We start from the raw sequence: 25420 nt of genomic DNA, 5'->3' as shown, positions 1-25420 counted from the left end.
ATGGAAAAATATCGATGACGAAGAATTTTAATGAACGTATCTGGAAAAAACATGATTTGCGGTGTTAAGGTTCAACTGAGAACGCCTCAATAAGCGGCCATCTTGGAAAGGCAACAACCACTTACTGCGTATTGCATATGTATTGAATATCAGATCAATTTGAGACCTCCTTACTTATTACAATGCAGGTTTTCAAAATATAGAACATATTTTGATCTTTCGCTTGACATTTACAATTTTATGAACCAAAATGTGATATTCTTTTTTGCTGCAAGCCAGACTATAAATGTACTGTAACAAAACCACACCGTTATCGTTAAGTTTACAATCATCTACAGTTAAATTTAATATTATGCTACCAAACCAAAACAACAAATTTCTACGTTTCTAATTAAATGGAAAATTTCATTGTCGAATAGACTTTGACAGTAAAAAGGAGTCTTTCGATTTTCCATGAATTTTTTTCTCAGAAACATTGAAACTTAATGTTAAGTTACTATATCATTTTTGTCGGACAATGAAATAGTTTGTAGAGGGATTGCTACTGTAAATTTCTATTCGGGATGATTCAGCGATTCAAACGAAATTAATGAGGGAGAACGAACGTTAGTGTTTATTTCTATCATACCTTTATATGCATACAATTCAAGGATAGGAATAAGATTCTGTAAGATTGCTATGCCCGAAATAGTGGTAATAGAGCACAAAATCATCTACTCAGTATGTGTGTATGTGTCTGTGCATGTAGTTATGTCTCAGTCTGTATCTTGGTAGTCCAACTGACTTTAGCTGTCCTTGCGGAATTGAGCGAAATAATCTATACTTATGCCGTCATCTCCCATTCTTGTTCAATGACTCTCTTTATTCTTTTAAAGATCAAATCTGAGCTAAATGTGTACAATATAGGACTCTATTCGTAAAATATTTTCTATTTATATATTGGTTTTAGTCGCTTTTTGGAGTACTGGGGAGTTTAGACGGGAATAAATTCAATGTACGTTCATCAATCTGATAAATTATCATATTCTTCGATATCAACAGGATTTTAATAAACATCAGTAGGACGACATCTTGGTCACGACAGGACTTAGTTTCGGTATTTATATGTTTTTGTGTGGTTAAATCTACACTAGTATCACTACCATCCGCGGAAACATAGTTGCTAATTCTTCTTTAAGAATACTTGCTATTCTATTCAATGTATTTTTTTTTCTCTCTCAGTTCTTAGGATTATTCTTTCTTCTTTGACTATATACTCATCTACGATTACTATTGACAGTGTTCCGATATCTGTCAGTACTCAGATAATTCATCTTTTCTTTTCATAATCTGTTTTCCGGAATAAAGTTTTAGAATTTTACTCTACTAGTGTATAATTCTCAAATATCTGTATAACTCTTGTATAATGTTAGTCGTTTATAATCTGTTACCAATATACGTTATCTATTTCATCCTATATTGTTTCATTCTGTTAATTTTACCCCAAATATATCTTCTATATATTTTAAAATAAATAAATTTAAATTTATTTTAGATGTTTTCATGAATCATTATTCCACATCCAATTACCTAACGAAATTTTTAATCGATATGATTTCACAGTTACTCACTCTTATTTTCTCAATTTTTAAGGGTTTTTTTCTCTCTAAAATGGGTTTACTGTGCGAAGATTTTCCTGTTGCATTACATTTTTCCGATTTTTATTCGAAAACTATATGTTTTTGATACCAATAATAATTATTATTGAAAGAAGAGATCACAGAAAAAGTGATCAAAATATATCATGTATTGCTCGGAACAGTTAAAATATGCATTAGATTCAACTTAACAATATAGATACAATATAGATAGATAAAACCCGTAGGTAGAATTCATATTTTAAAAAAATATTAGAATACTGAATCGTAACAACTTACACCACCCATCTTGCTATGTATGTTACTGTGAGTTTCCTATAAAGTTATAACGAATAAGTATACCGCTATTTCAAATTAATTGTTTAGTCAATGCATTATAATATAATTGAAATAGCAATCTAAAAACTCCTATTTAAAACCATAGCATACCAACGGACTCTTAAACTACGTTATTGGCGGTTATGATTAAATCAGTACTCACATCTGGCCTGTCTCTTCTTCTTTTACATGCTTCTATCCTCTTAAGTTTACTGCCGTTAAACCAGTTTAGCTACTATAAACAAGTTGATTGAATGTAACTCCTAGAGTCGGATGAAAGCATTCGTTTCGCCCATTTTTCAATCGTCCTGTTTGAAATAGGTACACCTAAAGACCCTAGTCCAGTGGTACAGGAGGTATGACACCAACTGTCGTACGATCGAGACCCGAGAACAAAGAATTGTCAGTAGAACCGGTGTGCCACACCCGCTGGTCACAATTGTGCGTTGATATTAACCTTCCGGAAGTTGCGTAACACATTGAGTGCAAAACTTTATGAAATTCAGACAAAATCGCTTTAGACCTTCAGGTAATCGCCTAAATGCAGATAATGGCGCGACCATTGGAGGGTTAAGTTCAAAACCGCAAAATTTGGGTTAATGATATCTCTGGAAGGTCATTTGATTTTTAGCTATTATAATGCGATGGTGTTTGCGGCAAAGGTTAGGAGATTACTTTTGAAAACAACTTGGCTGAAGACGCCTAGCCTTCCGCTTCAATACTTTTACTGTTACAATTTGAGGTTAGCAGCGGATCGCTTTAAGGTCTGTTCTTAACTAAAACCTTTTAAAAGTCATTCCTAGAAGATATTCGCATTATCAAATTAGATTTAATGCTGAAAGCAGCGATTAATTATTCACAGTCAAAGGGTGTTGTCAATAGTATGTTTAGTATATTTAATGACGTTTCATAGCCCTTTGTTATGAAACTGTGAGTTTAGTGATTAATATCCCTCATATTAGTATTTCTTGTGACAACTGTCTAACAAATGAAATGGGATAACGTAATCGTAATTGTATTTTCATCGAAAACTGGCTGTTCATTTGTTGACTGTTCAAGTGACAATGAAGCGTTATGTTTCCCCCTTCAAAAAGTTGTACTTATTATTGCAAATAATTTCTACTTGTATGCACGAAATTTAACAAATTATGGGCACTAAAACATAGTTTGTGGAGACCATCTACGAACAATGAGTTAGTCAACTACGAAATTATTGAAGACATAGATTTAACATCTTCAATCAAGTTGATTGAAAAAGCATGCTCTTTAACCATTGCTTATGACATTATTAGGTGATCTACACAAATTTGTAGAAATAAATAACTGGAAAAGGCTTGGAACGTTGGTATCATGCTCGTGGAACATTTTAACTTTCCGTTTGGACGTGATCATTCCCCACGTTTTTGCCAAAAAGCAAAGCAAGCCTGTAATTATCTTGTACGCCATATAATGATAGCAGAGTCTGTCGAAATAGAAGGTCGAGTTCAGCAACGTAGACTGAAAACAAAAATACATATATTCCAATAAGACCTTACTGAAAACAGAGATTTGGAACATTCGATCGACTTGTTTATATCCTTATGTTTAACAATAGATACAAAACCTGTGTTTCTTTTTCATGCGTTAGTCAGTCATTTTAAACATTATTCTCGGAACAATTAATTTATTAGTTCCCTAAATCTCTTTCTCTCGTTGTATGCATCATTCCTACGCTCTGAATGATTTTTATCTGAAGCCTTTCAATTTTCACGATACTAGCAAATTTTCATAGCTTAAACCTAATTGCAAAAAGCGACTGATTCATTGTTTCTAGGATGTAAACTACCAAAGAGAATCGCCTGTTGATCTCAAGAAATTGGCTTGGTGATCATATGCACCGATGGTGTAGACGCATTTTGAAAGCAATAAATATAGAAAGTCCAAAATATCTGTTTAGGCGAGAATGATCTTAGAAAGACGTCATTCGATAAAAACCTCAAAATTTATACTGAAAAAAACTAATATAATTGGTCGAGGGGTTCAGAGCAACTTTTTATTCAAAAGTAGTTTTTTAATGAAAACTTCTGCACATATGTTCCACTTGATATAGCATTTTAGATTTTACAATAGTACTGAGATAAAAATTTGAGACAATTTTATTGTCTACAACTTTCTCAAAAACTACAATCCGATTTAAAATCTTGCGAAGAAGTTATTAAGATTTCATGAATGTTTTTAGTTTCGTGCAGGGCCTAGTGGTGAAATAGTTAATTTCAATTAAACAAGGTGCGAGCTGACGAGGAAGGAAGGTAATTCAAGATTACATCCGCCATCCTCTAGAATAATCGAAGAAATTGAAAAGAAGAAACGAATACACGATAGAAAACAGTTTCTGTTGGTAATATTAACGAAGAGTAACTCTAATTTTTTAATTCATCCATTGTATTGAATTGTTGGATTAGACGGAGCAATAGCGGTAAACCACCAATATGATCAAGTGTTTGAAGTTAAAACCGATCTTGGTATCATTTTTATCAGTGCACTGCAACGTATATGCCTTTTGAATGATAAGCAAACTGATTTCTACAACTTTAATAAATTCCCCTGAACAATTTTCGATCAATTCCTAGTATTAGACAGCAAAATTGTCTGCTAGATTCACACATTTAGTAATATTTCATACAAAAACCAATTAACTAAAAAAGTACTCTGGACCCCCGACCGATTGCATTACTTTTGAACACAAATGAAAGGGGAATATCGTTATCCTGAAGTTTTAGATACAGATTTTGTTCGAATAAAGCTGCGGCTAAAAACATGGTGATTATTGATATGCTTCATACTTTACCAGCCTACATCTGTACTACCACGGTTCAGTCGGGAAACTGCACATCAGAGATCAATTGTGCTTCAGATTTTGTTGTTCAAAAAAGACCGAGTCGTCTAAATTGGAACATGTTATGTTGAAAAACAATTATGAATGGGATCCGATCCGATTTTCATGACTTGAAATGTACTATTTCTCCCAAGACAATCGATTTTGCAAACATTTTAGCTTTGAAACCTCCCGCAAATATAAATAAATATCGAAAGGCCTGCAGTTGTTTTCCCTTCATAGCTCTAACCTAACTGCGAACAGAAACTGATTCATTGTCACCTGGCTGTGTTTTACACAAAATTGCCTTAAATATGCAAAACGAAATAATTCACAAACCACATAGTCCACATTTGATTTTTTTCTGGCAACTGCTTCATAAAGATTCGGACAACAACTCAACGTAGAAGCTGTCTACTAGTGGATGATACAGATTCGCTAGTATTCGTAGGCGCTTTCTGATGTCACTCTAGTTCGGCAACACTACTCACACGGCGTCCTTTCTGGCCCGGATGCTGTTGCACGTAAACCGCTCCATCTACTGTGTAAACAGCGTGCAGCAAGCCATCTCGTTTTTTCTTCAACGCTGCACTTTTCAACTTCTGGTTCAACTTGGTCAGCGATTCGTTGATGTAGATTCGCCGATCCGTTGGTAGGCCTAGATCGGACATGCGGATGGTACGCTTCTTCAGGTATGCCCGATAGAACGTATCCCTTATAGTCTTGAAGATAAATTCGATAATGATAATGGGATGCTCTTGGCCGTTGTCGGCCTCTTCCTGCCGTTTACTATTAGATCCTGTTTCGTTACTGTTCTTGTTGTTGTTATTATTACTGATGGTGCTAGTGACAGTGTTGTGCGTTGATTCAGTCTTATCATGTGTGCGGTCGGTTCGTTTGCGACGTACATCCACCAGAGGAATATTGGCCTCTTCATAACCTAACACCAAGCATATTTGGCGAAAATATATCTTCAGGTTTTCACCTTTTCGGTACGGAACGCCCGCCAGTTCCAAAACATTATTGCAAACTGCACGGTCCGTCGTGTCGATGTTCAGCTGCACGTCGAGCCGGATCTGATCGACACGCCTGCTCAGCCTATCAATCTTCTGATGCATGTCGGCTTTAATCTTTACTACGCTATCCAACAGTTTGTCTAACTTTTCCTCCAACAATGGACCACGTGAATTGTTGCAAAATTTCATTACGGGCTCATTTTGTGCGGTCGCCTCCCTGGAAGCATTAACAGTAGCAGTCAGAGGGAGACAGACTGCTGTGACGGCGACATCGTTGTTGTCAATAGAAACCTCCCTGTTTTCGTCTTCCACCCCAACCCCATCATGCCGGGCAGACGATGATTGCTGCAGTGGACTAGGCGTTTTACTATCATCTAATGTTATATCATCGTTTTCATTGTAAATACAGCTTTCAGTCTTTTCTTTCTCGTTAACAAAAGTGTTATTGCTGTTAGTGTGATCATCGTTTTGCGGACCAGTCTCTGCTAGCGCTATCGTAATCAGCTTTTCGGCCATAGTGGAAAACTCCTGCGTTGCAGTATTGAGTGATGCAACTGCCTGGTGCATTCCGTCTGGGTCGCATTTTTCCAACAAATTATGACTGCTGCAAATGGCGCTTGGTGATAATTTAGAATTGCTTGTTTTTTGCTGCGTACTCGAGGACACCAGTACGGCTACAAAATCCTTTAGCAGACGGTCGTCGCATTCCTCCAACCGACTAGGTGGGAAATTTGCATTGCCGGCCCGGGTACGGTTTCCTGTTTTTTGCACTGTCTGCACTGCAGTCGCACTAACTGACGGCGACGAGACTAAATTCACAGCCATGGATCCCCACTTTTCAAAGTTTTTGCTGGCACTCTTTCTTTTGAAAACACTGAACTGCACGCTTATATTCTTAAATTCTATAATATATTGCTCAAACGAATAACCTCTGTCCTATGCTTAACCAGTCTTTAAAACTCTATCAGCTCTGGGAAAATGAAAATTTTCTTTTCTGAACGATGCAGGCAGTGAGAAGCTATTGCACACAATGACGAGCTGTAGAAAAAGAAAGCTTTTCCGTGCCGGAATTTGCTGCGTCCACCATCCCATGCGCAACTTCCCAAAAACCCACCCTTGTGGTGCATACATATATTACAGTCATCCCTCTTGCAGTACTAAAGCCGGTAGTAGGCTCATCAAATATTTGACAAAAAAAATAAATGTTGATTCTTATTTTTTCGAGTGTCCAACAAGTTATTGTAGAGATAGATCGATGTTTAAATAAATATCAACAGACTTCCCTGACTGCGAGCAAATAAATAAACAATGTGGTAGAAGATTTATAGAAGCTGTACCCGAGTGGACATAAAGTGATTAATCGAACACTGTCATACAATTCGTTTCAAATTTGTAATCTGCAATTATTACGAACAGTTCAGCTCATTTGTGCAATTGATGATTATTCAACTTATTCGAAGAGTCCTATTCTGGGGACCTATTCCCACAGTCACCTTACCAAGTGCCATTGTTCAAATTTTCTTAACGTCACCTAGTGGACATAACAGTGAGCATAATGTAACATAATTATATAATTGAAACTTTAACAACAACTTGAACATACATCTCTTATGAAGCAACGAAACAAACTCATAACATTTGTGGAAGCAATTGTTGAAAGTAGCTCCGATAAAAGCCAATATTCGTTCTAGCTACATAAATACATAAAATCATGTTAATTTTTATTGCTGGCTACCTACCATTCATATGTCAGTTTCAATAATCCTATGGAAATACTTTTCAATACAATATATTGTACCTTTTCGATCATTGTCCAATTTTTTAAATAAATAAATGTCCCGTATCATAGTGCCAGCAGCCAGCAGAAGTTTCCAAAGAAAATCATGTACCATGTTACAGGAAAGAAGTCTGTGTATTGATGTATCTCAGACTGCAACAACAACAATAGAATGTAAACAAAAAAACGAACTTTCCTCTTTCCTGGTTCTGGTATAGGCATGCGCACATGTTACAGCCGGTATTCGGCGCATGTTCTTTGGGGAGCCGACGGATACTGTCTAGTAGTTATTTCCGCGCTCTGCTATTCGAACACAGTATATCCTTTTTAATCCGCTATTGCAGGACTAGATAACTGTCAGCACTACAATAAGGCGACGAGAAAGACACGTGGAAATGCCGGATTAACGTGAACCAGATTCAAGATTGGCAAATAAGTGGAAACATACGCTATACACAATGTTACATTGTTATTCTAAAAAGGGGTTCATAATTTCACCAGGTAGTACGTACCCGCCCGAACCCGATTTTCAACAAAGAAATTCAACCGTATTTTAATATTAATTCTTCAAATGGGCTAAAGAGATTTTTGTAAACAAATTTATTTAGCTCATTATTCCGCTGCCGAGTTGAATTTCACGAAAAATACACTTGAATCAACATCTTTACCCTTAGTAGAATCAATTTCAAATATTTTCTGGGTAGAAAATATAACAAATTTAGAGAAATGAGCAAAACAAAACTTCTTTTATAAATCTTATTAGCCCTATTCAAAAGTGGATATGGATTTGACCCTGAATAGTAGGAGAGCCCGAAGCTAGTTGGTAATGTACTCATTATTGATCTCTTTGACTATCGTGCACTTTCCAAAAATATAACCGTGCTTGTGATAGATTATAACAACGTAAATAACACAAAATCATTTATTACGTTCCAAAACACATTATAACTTCTACAAAGTGCTTGTTAGTTTACAAAAAGTGATGCAACATTCGAGCATGTATTTCGCACTACATGAGATAAAAAACAAGACACAGCGCATTTGTCAAATAAAATGGAGAAAAGGGGACACCACCAACGCACCCCTACCACTCACTAGCCCCGGGCTATCATAATATTAGTTTAGCTTTCGGCATAAATCTTTACCGACGTAGCAAATAAAGTTTTATAGCACGCTACAAGTGCAATCTGAGTTTTAAGAAGCTCTCCAAGAGGCGCCTTAAAACCTCAATTATTACTTAGGCATTCATGTGGGACAATTTTATTAAATTTAAAAATATAATTTATTATTTTTTAAATAATCCCGTGTACATATATACATGATAAAAATTCTCTTTAATCAAACTGATCAATAATTTTTTTGGTAACTGCAAACATTTTGGTCAATAAAGCCACAAAAATCTAGATCATTTCGACATAGATCTTTCATTACGGCATAAATCGCAAATGTAAACAAACTGCGTTTTCGCTATTATGGCATTATGCGATTTAGGTGAAAATTATTAAAAATGGTTCATAGATCTATTTTTAATTAAAGAAAACAAAACGGCGAAACATACATTTTCTTCGAGATTTCGATTAAGGCCCTTCTTCTCATATGGAATATAAAGGCTAATCTAACATTTTTTGACAAACCAGAGGCGAATGCTTATTATTCACAAAATTATTCTGTAAACGATGGTTATATTATATAAACGATACTTAATATCCACTGTGATCTTGTCTACTTCGTGGTTCTTGCACATAAATATTCAAAAATTTTGATATTTTCATGAAATTTGAAAAAAAGACGGGCGCCCTTTCATTTGCATTGGGTTTCTATGCGCCCATTTGCTGAGCCCTATTAGAAAATATCCTGTCAAGCTCGCCTATTTACCCAGCCCTACCCAGCAAGACAGAGTCAGTTCAGCACATTTACCGCACCCTTCTGAAAATCATGTTCACGGTTTAGCACTCTCGCAAATGGCGATTGCTGAAGGGCGAAATCACGACGGGAATGTAAATTGGGCGTAACCATTCTTTTAGTTTCTACCCACTAAAAACACATAGCCATCAAATTCTTTGTTATATTGTTATAAGATTTAACCAAAGATAAAGTAAATTATAACTACAATAAAAGCTGCATTTAGAAATGCATCGTCGAATATTGAAACTGATTTCCATTTGAGTACATTGAGACATAGGCCCTAATGAAAGATCAGTGTCGATTTATTTGATGGTTAATTTCGACTATTTTCCCCAAAAAATCGGTAAAAGTCGTATATATCTTACTCATGCACTCGTCTTTCTTTCTGGATGTCGTAAAGTTTAATTGTGAAATCGCAATAATTCTCTTTCCGGATCAAAGATTACTGATCATAATTCCCCCAAAATTTAACAAGAAGATTTACTGACAAAAAGACTTCAAAACCGGTCGAGTAATATCACAAAAAGTGATAAATGTCTCCCCGTTTATGACTAATTTCCAATTCAAAATCTATTAATAGTCCCGTTAACTCGATACACACTCACTTATGGGACGAAGTTTTGTATGGAAAATGGGAAAAGCAAGCTTATCTCAATCAGATATTTACGGAAAGGGGTTAAATTTGATAATAAAATTGAAAAAAATGGACAGCAACTTAAAAAAGTGTGTTGTTTTCGACATGCCGATAAATCACAAAACAGACGCATGGAAGCGATTTTGTCCTTTGTAGATTAGGTTCTGACTTTGAAATCATGGCGACTTTGCAGATACCTGAATGCAATAAAGGGTGTCCCACATCAATATGCATCACGGAAAAAAACTTTATAGAAAACAACCCATTAGGTATTTTCTCTTGAAAATTTGGGTAGAAGTAGTTTGGAGTGTATTTTTTATCGCTGTCAGTTTTTCGAAAACTGGAAAAATGGCGTCACTAGAAAAGCAACGTCGCGAATTGATTTTGTGCAAGCACCTGGAATATCCTCAACTCTCTCATCGGGACATCTGAAAACAACTCGGAATCGTGCAGTCAACGGCGAGCCGTGTAATTAAAGCACTACTTACACATATCCGGTTCGTTCAGAAATGTGACCAAAAAGATGAATCTGTCCAAGTTTTTTATTCAGAGAGCCAAGGACCGTACAAAGATCTAAATGCTACTCAAAATAAGAAAAGTTGCTACAGCGTCCTCAGAAATATTGGGTTGGTTCATCGAATCCATATTTATCTAATGTGTTGTACTGGAGCTGTAATATCAATTTTGTAATGAATTATGCATACAATTTCGCATGCCGGAATATTTGAATTTTTGGATGCATGGAAAGAAATACAGAACGCCGTGTCTGTCCAATATCCTGCACACCAAACTCTGTTAATATCGCTTTAAAGGATGCAGTATTTCTTAAAATAGCCCTAAGATCAAGCAATCCAGATACTCGCCCGTAACAAGAAATCGAGATAGACTTCACCTATTTCACAGTTCGTACATTCGAAGTGATGCTGATCCTACTGTGACGGAAACAGATTCCATATATACCTTTTTTCACTTCATTAGAATTAACCGCACATTACCCTGGAACAGCTGAATCATTTATATATTCATATAAATTGCATAAAAAAAAATTTTACCCTCCCGTGGGTTGACGGGTTTGACGGTATTGCAAACATCATCATGCATATTTATGCAGCAGGTTTAAAGAACCTCTGACAGACAAGTGCTTTAAGATGGTTATTGCACCTCGATATTGGTGCATCGAGGAAACCGAGAGCGGTTATGGACCTTTTTTATGTTTTGTGTTTTTTTAATACTCTGCGCCAGCCCAAACTACACGGGTCAACCATTAACCTGTGCACGCTGGCTTGGCTGCCTGACGGATCACCGCGGATTGCCTTTTTCTGTGGGCTGTGTTTGCAGACATTGTTCAATTGGTTAATAGCAGTAATTGAGGATACGGCTCGCAGTGAGAGTCTTTGTATGTCGATTTACGGTCACCGTGCACAGGCTAATTTAAAAAATGTAATAGTAGAAGCATATTAGTGGTTGTGTTGTACTAATAGGGATTTTTAGGGGTGTGCGGGTCAGTGATCCAAATTTTCATTTTAAAATGCCAACTTTCAGTTCAATTCACTTCAACCGTGACTCAAATTCAAAGCCTCCCTTAATCATTCACTTTCAAGTTGACGGGATTTTCATGGCTAAACCGTGCATCTTCATTTCATTGATTGATTCATTGATGCTTTTTCATTCACCAATCAATGTTGTCATCTGCTCTGTAGAGGCCAGTTTTGATTAAATGTTGACTGCGGGTTACGGCATTTACTGATGCAGATTAGTACTGTGAGTTATATGTCAATCCTTTTTCTATTTCTTTCTTTCTAAAGTTTAGCCCGAAACTATTGAAAAAAACAGTTTTAGATTATTTCCTTTTAGGACTCCAAACCCATGCGACTCGCACGACTCTATAGGTTGCCTTATCAGATCTACCATAGTTTGCACATGAAACATGAGATTGCAAACCATTAGCAGATTGCAAAAGTACAAGATCATGCTGTGTGAGGTGCTGTCCCGGCTAACAATAAGGTGAACGAGATATTTGCAGATACGTCATTTAGTAGGACAACTGTCAGATTGTTGGCTGAATTTGATTGGTGATTCTACGTTGAAACCGCTCGCAGATAGCGCTGGGAGGAAAGTGTTGTTGATTTTATTCTGTTCTGTCATAGTGCATATATTTTCTGTGAACATTGGTAAAAAATGACTTTTAAACACCAAATTACCGATCAATTTGTTGATAATTGTTTATGAAAATAGAGGAAAATCATCATTTTATCAGATGATGAGTAAACATCTTGCGAAAAGAGTGTAAAACATAGTGGTTTCTAATATTATTCGCAGAGCTATATGCGCGCTGTTTCGAAATGTAATTTGTTGAGCACCGTAGCCGCCGCAACAGCATTTCCCGTTCGTCCTAAGTTAAGCTAAACCTTCATGAGATGGTGTAAATTCATGAAACTCTCCAGATCACGCGAGGAAAGAATATATCCGGCTAATAGGAAAGTGTCAGCTTTGTATCATGCACAGCCGATCCTTCTCTCCGATAGTCTTCACTGAATCTCTTACGTAGTTCAAAATATAAAGGAGTTTGACATTGGTGCTGATTGGGTCTCGGTTTCGAGTTGGAACTTTATTTATGGAACGATTTTTTATAACCACAATAATACCCCGATTACATTTCGAAGAAATGTATGAGTGAAATAGTTGCAAATTGCTGTAATTTCAGAATAATCGCAAATAAAACTAAATTTCTTACTCGTTTCATTCATATTTTGGCAGTTATAAGCTTTTTCCGAGAAGATAATGAAGATTTTGTTGTAAGCTACGACTCACTTACGGGTGAAAAAAAGCAAACTGTATCACTTTGCCAGTTCATGAGCTGAATCATAGGTGTCGCATGACTAATTTTGGCTTTGCCGCAAATCGCCAATTGCTGAATGCTTTTTTAATTTAAAAGTCAGAAAAGAATAATTAAGGTTTAAAAATAATTTGAGTATATTCATAAGGACACCCACTATCAATACGTATGAAAAACCGACATATTTTTTCCAAATTAAAGATCCCTATCGTACGTTTTAGTATCAGTGTACAATTGTTATGTGTTAGTCTTATGACTACATGTGCATGTGTTCGTCTGATTATTTGTGACAGCTGGGTCAGGGAATGGACGCAAAACTGGCGTCTATGATAGATTAGTGGGCAACCCTTCCTAGGATTCGTTGGTCACTTTTTACCAATGTTTAATTCGTGCATATTATTCTATTCATTCGGTAAGATCGGATTGGATAAATTACGGTACGATTAATTCACCGACGCACGTGAATCATCCATTCCCGTTCAGCATGGCATGAAAAAAACTAATACTAATACAAGAAATTGCTTATTCTCTCGTATACACTCACACACCTGGTCACAAATGCGAACATGCAATTGCAATCATTTACACATACTTACGCCCGCGATCTCGCTAACATTAAAACACCCCGGTAATTAAACGAACGTTTTAGCGCTTATAGATTTACAAACGCAATTTCATGAATGGATCATGTCCGGAAGTCTCTACCAGTGCTACGAAATTTCAAAATCAGTTACCTATTTCTGCTTGCATTTACCGAAATCGACATTCAGATTCAACGCCTCCCTCATTCATTCACTTTCCAACTGACTGTCATTTCATGCAGAATCGAATGCTTGAGTGCAGAGGAAATATTAATTCATTCACCAAACAAAGCATTCATTTGTTATTATATAGACAGTTTGAAGGCAGAAGTTGGCATCTTCTACATTTTCAAGCATAAGTGAACTGCGTAAACTATATCTGGTGCACTTTTGCTCAATCCTCTCAGAGCTAGCATAGAAACAAAATTCAGTTTGCTTCTGAAACCACGCATGTCCGGACCTGAATGTGCTGCGTCGGGAGAACAAATGACGAGGGAAACGAACCAAACATTTCATTCATCGCAGCGGGCATGAATTGAATTTCGTTTTCTTTCAAGTTCACGTGGGGATATCAATCTTTTTAAGCTCTGGTCTCTACCCTCGATCCTAGCAGTCTGGATTCATGCCTTCAGTTGAACCAATAAAAAATGACGCTCATATTCCTAGACAACACGTTACATGGCGATATGACCGGGAACTCTAGTGAAATGGGAGAGCTCACGCTCTTATAGCATTTGAACCATACACTAAAAATTAGACACCAGATTCACGGTCTGCGCGCGATCATTTAATAATACGCGAATATGCGAATGGCCACACGTTTATGAAAAAAAATTATAATACACGCGACAAAAACGTTAATGTACAAACGTTCGAGTCCTTCGTAATAATCCACGCACACCGGCGCCCGCGATCTCGAGAACAGGTTAACACCCCGATGACTAAGTGAACGTTCTAGCACATATAATCGCGATCTCATATCCATTAAACAACAATCGAATTTTTACACGCGAAGTCACATACACGTGACAAACACGGTAACATACAAATGCTTAAGCCCTTCACGATCATCCACGCAACTTACACTCGCGATCTCGCAAATATGATAACATCCTGGCGATAAAGGTGAACTCCGGTGCTCGCGCGATCATGATTCGGTCATTTCTGGAAGTCCATCCTCCGTACCAGAAGTCTAGGCCCATGACTTCAATTGGACCAATTAAAAATAGCGCTTTTAAATCCACCAGACAAGACATTCCATGGCGACTTGACCGATATATCAAATATATCGACCATCGATCTAGCGATATAGGGTAATTCACTCTCTATCAGAATCTGAACCGTACACCGAAAACTTAATATCAGAATGACGGTCCGCGTGACCATCCAAGAACACACGCGAATATGTGAATGACCACACAGGTACAACATCGAATTTATACATGGAAAGTCATATGCACTCAAGCACATGCGACAGAAACGTTAACATACGAACGCTTAAACCTTTGGCGATCATCCACGCACGCCTACGCCCGCGATCGCGCCAACTTTATAACACCCCGACACGATGTCTCTATCAGAACAATATTTAAACAAAAAAAATCAGTATCGCTGAAATACTCAACAATCGCATGCTTAGATACTCCTCTTTCATCTGAGACCAAATTTGAAATGTTTTATGGGGGGTCTAGAACATTTTTTTAACATTTTGATGATTATTTTTGATTGCGTTTCAACGAATAGTTCTCACTTTTAGGGGGATGAATTATTAGACATTCAGTATCACAAGGAAATGCTTGTTACGTTAATAACACTAGTTTACAGCATTTCTGAACTCATAGTTAAGCTGGTGGTCATTTTCAATGTAAAATCGTGTGCTGAATCCGAAAATGAAGTCCAAAAAATTACAGTAAAAGTTTTCGAGTTACAGTAAAAAAATGAATTTCGCCTTTAAAATAAAAAGTACGTTCTGTAAAATTCAAATATCTTCGGTTGTAGTGCATCGAAATGAAATATTATTATGTTGAATTAAAGGTAATTGAATTCACTTTCGGTCGTTTGAACATTTTTTTTTAGTGCGACTACTGGTTTTGACGTAATTTACGAGTTTATTGAACTTTTTCTTAATTTTTCCTTATTTTTTAAGAAAAATGAGCGTTTAGTCTAGATTTTGGGCAAGATAAAGCAATTCTAAAAACTATATTTTTATGACAAATTAAAGCCAGCTCATAACCGATGAAATTAAACTATTATTAGTTTAAATCGGATGAAAATTGCGAAAGTTATTAATTTTTTTGTAGAATGGGAATTTTTAGGTTTCTCTGGGTCAACTTATTGAACCGTCTCGATTCTAATTTTTCCTATGGCTTGCTTCATAATATATAAGGGATACTCTGTCAGAATTCTGTTAAACGAGTAAATTGAAGAATTTTAAATGAACTCAAGCTGAGGTTATATTCGAACCCGTTTATCCAAAAGATTCAAGATTTCAGATAGAAATAATTTCAAGCTCAGTTAGTGATGTCATCAAAAAGTTGGTATTGAAAATACGCATAATATTTATATGTGTCATATAGAATCGTATATGTACAAAATACGTTGTAAACTGCACGCTCCATAACGTCCTGATACACACATCGGAAACTTATGACGGCGCAAAATGTTAAATGCTGGTACTAGCTTCACGAATGAAGACTTATTCGCCTATTTTGTCAACTTTTATTCTACTAACAATTTATTTTACGTTATTAAAACATCCATTTTAAAATTTTTGCAATGAGCATTTTGGTTTTTGCAATGAGCACTTTGATTTGGAATGGAATTTAGAATCATATTTAATAAAAAAAAAAAGCTCAAAAAATGGTTTCTTGAACCTTAAATAGGGCATAATTTCACGAATTAATTGTTTTTGGAAGATTTTTTGTTAAATGCATTTTGATTTGAAATGACATTTAGAATCATATTCTGTAATAAAACTACAATGTTATCTGTCAATTAGTATGAAATTTAAAAACATGTATAGAGTAATCGTTAGAAAAACGTTTTCATTGAGAAGTTCTCCATCTGGCAATTACAATACAATTGTTGCTTTTCGCTTTAGATTTAGTTGTACAAAAGCGTTATTCTATTGACCCTGTGGACACATTTTACGACAAGGCAGTTAAATGTTATTTAACAGAGACAGCATCCGAAGTATTTTTTGTAAAATTAAAGACATTATTGCAAATATTACTGGTACTTACCTTAATCGTATTATTATTTTGGCAACACGTTGCTTTAATGCAGCTAGCTTCGTCGGTAGTTGGGCAATCTAGCGCACAACAATCTTGCGTGGCACTGCCATTCAGGCTGTTCGAAAAACCGTCAGAACCTACATAAATAAAATGCATATTTCAAATTATCGAACATCAAGAAGTATGAAACGTTCGCCCAAACACTCACCCGAATAGCTTTTAATGGTCTCAATTTCCACAAACTCCGGTTGAATCGTCGTCGAGTGGATGCCTTCATTGTGGAAAAACTCCTTCACTTTTTCGGCAATCTTCATATACTCGGACAGATTCCTACAGCGAATGTGAGCCGAAGCGATGATCCGATCGCCAGCCAGTTGCCAAACGTGAAACTCGTGCACAGCTAAAACACCGTCCACCTTCTCCAGCAGTCGGCGCTGGATTGCATCAACCTGTATGTGGGTGGGAACCGTTTGCAGTAAAATCAACGCTGAATCACGTAGCAAAGGCCACACTGAATTCAAAATCAATACGACCAGAAGAATTGACAGGGCTGGATCCATGTACAATTTGTACTCCCAATCGGTAAAACGGACGACCTGGTTGGATGGAAGAAGTTGTGAAATTCTGTTTTTGCTTCACGCATTTATCAGTACTTACAAGTGCACTAATTATCACAATCACACTGCCGAGAGCGTCGCTCATCACATGTAGGAACGCGCCATGCATGTTCATCTGGGAATCGTGAGAGTGTCCGTGATGGGATGTCCTTTTCTCTATGGAATTGCCATTCTAGAAGGGTTCGAAAGCAGTAAATTGTATAAATGATGCAGTCGATTTTTTTTTGCCAATGGTTCAATCAAATCTTCCAACTCTTTTGAACTTAATGTTTTATCTGAAAGTACAACTCGTAGAGAATATTTTCCCAAATTTTTATAGAGATCCGACAAATAGATCGAATGTTACAGCGCTTCCAAGCGCGCTTCGTCTACCAAGAGCAGCGGTAACTTGAAATTTTAAACTCGATTATCTCAAAATGTCGTTTTTCCAAAATTAGTCTTGCCGTGATTACGGTTGGCGAAAAATCACTCAACCGATTTTCTTCAATTTTTTTTTTTCAATTTGATCGTAAATAATTTTGCTCCTACCTTAACGATTCCTTTTTCATGCATAAATTTTTGATTTGAAGATGAGAATTTTTTAATACAATTTTTAACGTTTAAAAAAGCGATTTATTAGGAAAAACGTTCCCGAATACAGGAAAAATTATTCAACTAATCGTTAAGGTGCGAGGTACGAGGAATACAAATACTAATGGAATTTCTTGAGTTTTGGGATTTTAGTTGATCTGTTGGCGTGCAATCGTGATAACCGCAAGCCTTTTAAATAAAAAACTTTCTGGGAACAAGCTATAACTCCGCCAATTATAAATTTTTTTTAAAAAACTTATGCTTGTTTATTTCACTGAAAAATGTACTACCAAAATACCATAAGTTTGATGTAATGAAATCATTACGTTGTGCCTTTACGTAAATTTAAACTTTCTTGACATTTTTCGCACAAAAAGGTATGTAACCCCTTAAGCCAAAGAGGACCAAGCGCCATTTTGTGATACATGCTTTAAAAACATTATTGCATCTAATGAAGCACTAGAAACATCCATCTATTTATTTTGTGAACTTAAATAGCAAATGAAAGCAAATAAGTGTTTATTAACTTATTGATTAGTTATCGAAAAATGAATTTTGGTATAAAAAAAATTATGGCGATTAATTGGGTTCGGCTTAACGCAGGCCATTTCACGAGCACGAATGGTGAGTCGTGGGTAACCGAAACAGTACTAACGAGAGCGTGGAATATTCAAACCATTGGATATTCGATTTCGCCAAGGTTTGTCCAGATTCCGACCCAACACAGAAAACCTCCCGCTCTCCGTCCCCCTCTGATACCGCTAACAAAACACGTTTTTCGATTATGGAGTTCTCGTTTGCTCCCTTATCATGAAACAATAAAGCCCCATGACCAAACAGAATAAAATTCAACTTGTTGTAGAATCTGCCAGACTCTGGCGAAAGACGCTTGTTGAATTTATTTAATAACTTTCTTGGAGGTAATATGGCCTCACACGGTTGATGACAGGTGTGTGTAATCACCATCCAAAAACTAGGAAACCCAGCCTCCGATCACAACTTGTATCGCCCGATTGAAATGATTTTCTGTTGTCCGAAAAGCACATATACTTCTCACATAGCGATTCGTCAACGTTGAGATTAAGCTACATGGGTCTTCTGTAGGGCACACGTCTAATAGAATTTTTGTCAATAAAATTGGCGCTCCTCGACGTGGAAACGGTTGGACATCTACACTTGGAACGCTCAAATGAATGGCTCTGCGCGACTGAAATTTTTTCTCGTGTATAATGAATGTAAAAATAATCGTTAACATTACACAAGAGGTCCATTGTTGCCTTGCCTTTAAAGTCGCAAAATAAAATTATCTTCGGTTTGAGCACTACCAGGTGCCCCCCTAAACAGAGTCATGTATAAACCATTGAAAGTAATTCGAGTAATAAATGAATTAGTGTGCATTCACTACAGCTCTAGTTTGCTGAGAAAGCGAAAACGAACTATTTTTTTTTTTGCTATGGAAACAAACACCTGGCACAATGCAAAATTTTCCTCGTGAGAGAAAAAATGAATTACACCTGAGCCGCCTTGCTTGTGTTCCGAGACATCATTATGAACCAGTTGCTTTTGGCGTTTATGCACGTTGTGTTACTTTTTGGATTTAGTGTCTAACCGGTAGCAACTAGATACTTTGAATTTATCGTCTTACTGGTCCCAAGTTGATGCTGGTTGCTGACAAGCTGAATTCGAAAAACAAAATCCAACTGTATTTAAATCATAAATAGATCACTAAATTATATTTCTTAAACTTAAAATCCGCTGCTATTCACTTTGCTTTACGTAATTGAATTTTTAATGAAATATATTTATATATTTTCTTATTTTTTCTAATAGCTGAACATTTTTATATTGAATAATCTTTGGCTTCATGTTTCAGAATCCAGTTTTATTGAAAATAGATCAATTTTATTTAAAAAGAACTTTGGATCCCTGTTTGCATGGATAAATTTGGTTTTCTGGGCATCCAGTTTTTTTCCAGTTTTTTTAAAGTGATGTTCCAGTTTTTTTTTGAAAATAAAGTTGGCAACGCTGATGGTCGGATATAAACTTCAAGCACAAAAATCGACTAAAGTCTTTCTGCATAGCATTTGTATTATACAGTTCTCACCCGAAAAAAATATTTCTCCTTAGTGGAGAAAGGTTTAGATAAAAATTATTTTTTTCTCCATTGAAAATTGTTTAAAGCAATCTTTGCGCGTGAAGAGCACAAAACCTTATAGGTAAATTAGTTGTGGAATCTGGGTTTCGACTTCGTCTCATCAGAATCTGACACTAACTTAGTAAACAAGACTAAGATAGCGCCGGATTGGGTTTTTGGAACTAGCGTCAATCCAGCGCTAGCTTAGGGTTGTCACTAAGTTAGTAACGGATTCTGATGAGACGAAGTCGAAACAAAAATTCCACAACTAATTTAGTTATAGGTTTCGTGCTCTTCACGTGCAAAGATGGAGAACAACTAGTTTCTATCTAAATTTTTTCCACTAAAAAGAAATAGAGCATATTGCATTGGTTTGCTAAGCCAAACCAAGTTTCAATTTCATTATCTAATCATCTTAATCTGAACTCTCGTTTTTTTGAGCTAGCGTCAATCCGACGCTAGCTTCGTCCCGCCATTAAGTTAGTGTCGGATTCTGATGAGACGATCGAAACGCAAATTCCATAACCAATGCCAGGATTAAAAGTAGGTCAAAAGTATATTTTTCTACGTTTAACCGAAGAATCCAGATTCTTGCGCGTGAAGTTTATATCCGACCATTACATGTATGTAATGCAGGGTTCACAAAGCACGTTCTTTCCTTCCTACTTTTATTTTCGGTCGCTCATACCTATAACTCAACGTTCAAAATAATAGTAAACATTGCCTTTGGATGGCAACTATACAAACCTGATACATAAACGATTTATTCTCATTGTCGTCCGAATTAGTCACATGCGTGAGATTGCCGTGAGACCCTCCAAGTCCGTGCTGATGTGTCAAACCCCCATGTGAATGCATATGACCACCTCCGTGTTCTGTGAACAGGAAAGAAAGTGTAGGAATTATCCGAATGACAACAACGAAGTATACGAATAATGCTTACTGTGCAGTAGACACATTCCAAGCAAATTGACTATAAGTCCAATGACACCAACCCAAATCAGCAATTCCGGTTCGTGTATATGCTCCACTTCAATAAATCTGCGGAAAGAAAATATAAATCATTGCTATTCAGAGGCATCATTTTGCATCTAAACACTTTTTTATGATCAAACGCAAACTTTGAAATTATCTTCTACAACAAGACAAGACACAGACGGAATTTATTATGGAATCCTCCGGTATACATTTATGAAAGTTATAAAAATAATGACACTGCAAATTTAAGCTAAGCTGATTTGCTTTCAAAGGTCGCATAAAAATCTATAAAGAATCCTAACGTTTGACTCCGTGTTAACGCACGTCGTTCTTACTCACCTTTTACAGGCCTCTATCGTTATGCTAAAGCAAAGCGCTACCAAGAACACAGCATTCACCAGCGCGCCAAGAACTTCCGCTCGGGCCCAACCGAACGTATTTTTGGACCATTTCTTTGGTGACATCTGGTCGAATAGATTAGAGAAATGATACTTATAGCAACCTCATAAAACCGCCAAAAGCCAATTTATTACCTTAATTGATAGAAACGAGATTACTAATGCAGCAATGTCGCCCAGCATGTGGAAACTGTCTGCCACTAGGGCCATCGAATTGGTCAGATAACCGACGACTATCTCCACGAAGAAGAAAAACACCGTCAAAGTCATCACCGTCAGCAGGCGGCACTTTTTTCCGCTAAATTTGGCCATTTTATTGCCTTTGTGTACTACTTATTGTATTTCGTCTACTTAGCAACTACGTCTATACCCTTGTGGGTATACTTGTCCTCAAAAGTGTGAAGCAATATTGAAGTAACGCTAGGGGTTGTTGTCCGTTGCTACTAAGATGATACTCTGCAAATAAAAGAAATAACTATGTTTGAAAACTTTGCAAACTGGTTATAATATGTATACGATAATGCATAATTGTTAAAGCATCTAAACAAAGATATTTGGAATGTATGTGATCCGGGTCCAAAAACTGAAATCAGCGTCACATTTTTTTCGAAACCATTGCAATGCAACCTTGATCACAGGCAAAATCAAATTTACTCAAAAGACTGTGTTAGCAGTTTTTTTGTCATATTCCAATGAGTATAGCTTGATCAGAGCGTTGCGGGAATGCCAAAGCTAAAGGTAACAACCGATTGCATGTATGTTAGGTTGTTTCAAATTACAGTATACATACATCATCTCCTATATGTGAAACGGAAATCATATACTATTAAGAAGTGTTCAAACTCCTCAAAAGTGTGATAAAAATGGATAAGTGCACTAAAGACACGCAACCGTTTCGACGTAAGTTCGAGCACTTTGATCGCGCTTGTAATGACTGTGCTAGTCTAATTTAGTGTACAATCGGCAACTCTTCGTTATCCATATATCGATGCTAATAAGCGATATCTTTTGTAGTTCCATCAGTGAAATGAACTTCAGTAGCTGTTTACGAAAAATATGAGAAAGGCAAAAAGATGAGTCGTTCTAGCATACATATAGGCATAGCGTATGCACAAGCTTATATGCAACAAATTGTATCAGCATAACGTTATGGGGCGAAGACGAGACATGGTATATTATGGATTGTGTTTTCACTCGGCTTCGAGATTTCGGGGCAGTTCCATACGATTATTGATAAATTTAATGGTAATCTAGACCAAACAACAGGTAGGTATTTTAGCACACAAATAGGAGGGATGTTCACACCTCATTAACGTATGTTGCATTCATTAATGAAGTTTATGTTTGGGTAGCATTTTCAAAAGTTGCGATCGCACACAAACCTACATGTCTAATCGGACTAAGATGCCAAACAAGAATAAACGTCACCTAATTAGTTTTTATAGAAAACGAAAGGCTACGGGGAACAAAAAGAGAAATTCATTATGAACGATAACTAATTTTTGTCTAATATAAAATTTCATTATATTATATATTGGATTATATTACATTCCCAGTAGGATATACTGGCTATCCCTATTGTTTTCATGATTTGGCTATTCACTGTTAATACGTAATTTGCTTGCGCAGCTAAGTGATTTGTCACAGTATCAGCATTCGTTCAGGACACCCAGAATAATCCCGACATGGGAAGAGAATCATGTATTAACCGTAGTGATTGTTAATTCATGATTATTGCAATCATTCAGGCAATGTGCAAAACAAATGCAGGTAGTAAAATGCAAAGACAATGTTGGACTAATATTAAAAAGTCTGTAATGACTAGACGAAATGTAGGAACAATATTAAAGGGACGTTTGTCCAAAACTAACATGCGATTAATGTTGCAACCATCTATGTATTCAGGGTATCGAGGCATAACAGATTATTTGCCAAAAACCCCTTAACCGTTATGTGTCCGACGCGGTACCCGGGTACCTTTTTGAGTTTTAATTAATGAAATTCCCATGTTTTATCCATAGCTGGAAATTGAAACTTTGTGACATCTTAGAACTTCACTAAGTTAAGCTTTTGGGTTAATAATATTGTTGATATAGTAAGGAGGGAAGTGAGGAGGGGCTCCTCAATTTTTTTACTACGTAACAGGCCGACGTGGGTACCCGGGTACCCACAAAACTAAAATGCCAATAACTAAGGTAATATCCAACCGATTTCGATACTTTTGGGTGTTTTGGATTCAGGAACTCATCCACTTTTGGACTTGGTAAAAATAAGTCGGGTAACTTCATTCGGTTCCCGGGAATCCGGGTTTCCGGAAGCAGGTTCCAGTGCTGGGGTACTATTTGCGAACTTCAATGGAATATTAGCAATATGGGTATCAAAATTCTTGGAATTGTATCAGTAGGCTGTATTGCGTGGTTTTGGAACCATTTGGTGATTTGACCCCGGAACGGACATTCCGGAGCAGGTTCCCGTGGGGCCGTGAGTGGTTATTCCATTCCAATTCCATTTTTCAAATCTTCATAGGATCCCGTAAAAACAGACTTCCGAGATAATTTGAAGGGTTTTGATACTCATATTGCTTGGGCATTATTAAAATTTACAAATCATACTCTAGTACTGGAACATAACTCCGGAAAATCAAGATTACCAAAAAACAGATCCATTCATCCGGTTCTATTTCAGAGGATCAAATAGTGGACGAGTTCCTGAATCCAAAACATCTAAGTGTCCAAATCGGTTAAAGGAAGCCATAGTTATGAGTATTTCAATTTGTGGGTACCCGGGTACCCTCGTAGTCCTGTTAAAGGTGTTTTTTTTTTGTTGGACACCTAACTGTTAAACACAAATTGTTCTAATCAGTCTAACTAGACACCCAGCACAGAACCTCTGTGCATACTATCGAGACATCACTTGATATAAGCCAGCTGTTTAGCGTTCACGCAAGACGTTTGGGATTTTAGTGTCTAACTAGCGCCAATTTGGTGCTGGTTTAGACTTATCTAACTAGCATTAAGTTGGTGTTAGTTACTGATGAGGAGAATTCGAAATACTAAAAAAACATACTTTATGTTAGGTCTTCTGTCCTTATGCCCAGAAAAAAATTTGGTCTTACCCAAAATTTCCCCGTTTGGAGATTTTGGATAGTATCCGGTGGGTGCTAGTGACTGATGATATTAATTCGAAACACAAAAAATCAAACATAATTTACTGATTAACGCAAAACTATAATTCCATTCAGTACAATGATCTGATCAGAAGGTAAAAACAAAATTATTACAAAATGCGTTACTTTGTTATAAAGATTTTTCATTACAAGTTGAATAATAACTCTGGTCTTCTGAAGAGTTAACATAACAAAAAATATAACAGGAATTCACTCTAGTATATATCAAAAATGTAACAACCTGTGATAGGCTACTATCAGTATTATGACAAACGTTGTTAGAGTTTCCCATGGTCAACATAGCAACATATTATTGATTGTATAACATCAATGATTTTGGCGTACACGTCTAAAATAAATATGAGAAAAAAGTAGCATAGCATTTCACAAATAACACGGTTGCACAAAATAAAAAAATGAATGTTCTTTTAAAGTGGTATGATAAAGGTTGTAGATCTCTTCAAATACAACACAAAACCACGTTTGATCAATTCAATATACCCTCAAAATCTTGATTTATAGCAAAAAATCCATTTTTCAGGATTTTGAGCACGAAAATTTTTCTACGCGGTCCTTTTTCATTATATTTTAAATTCTCTAAGTGTTTTGGAAAGAAGAATAAATTACTTGACCAACGGTATGCAGTGTCATGTACTTTTGTTAAAAGAACTGTGAGGTTTTGAATCAAAAATGTGCGAGTACCCAATGTTTTGCAATTTTTTTCATTAAAAATATGAAAATTACCCTACATTTTTATTAGAAAGCG

At 36.4% G+C, this 25420-nt stretch overlaps 1 protein-coding gene across 4 annotated transcripts in view; it reads right to left on the bottom strand.

Annotated features, from left to right (window-relative positions):
• The window catches only part of LOC131693362 (proton-coupled zinc antiporter SLC30A1-like), a 61449-nt gene that overhangs the window by 14744 nt on the left and 21285 nt on the right, over window positions 1-25420 (bottom strand). For all 4 annotated transcript variants that reach the window (XM_058981112.1, XM_058981109.1, XM_058981113.1 and 1 more), the window contains 7 exons: window positions 21624-21944; window positions 21430-21554; window positions 21056-21153; window positions 20860-20987; window positions 17449-17580; window positions 17000-17387; window positions 16801-16928 (listed from right to left, as the gene is read on the bottom strand). In XM_058981112.1, coding sequence (XP_058837095.1) covers window positions 16801-16928; window positions 17000-17387; window positions 17449-17580; window positions 20860-20987; window positions 21056-21153; window positions 21430-21554; window positions 21624-21800 — 1176 coding nt within the window. In that variant the 5' untranslated portion in view covers window positions 21801-21944. The remainder of the gene's footprint in view (window positions 1-16800; window positions 16929-16999; window positions 17388-17448; window positions 17581-20859; window positions 20988-21055; window positions 21154-21429; window positions 21555-21623; window positions 21945-25420) is intronic.

Source organism: Topomyia yanbarensis, chromosome 3 (assembly GCF_030247195.1).
Source record: "Topomyia yanbarensis strain Yona2022 chromosome 3, ASM3024719v1, whole genome shotgun sequence".
NCBI lineage: Eukaryota > Metazoa > Arthropoda > Insecta > Diptera > Culicidae > Topomyia > Topomyia yanbarensis.
This window is presented reverse-complemented; position numbering and strand designations above follow the sequence as displayed.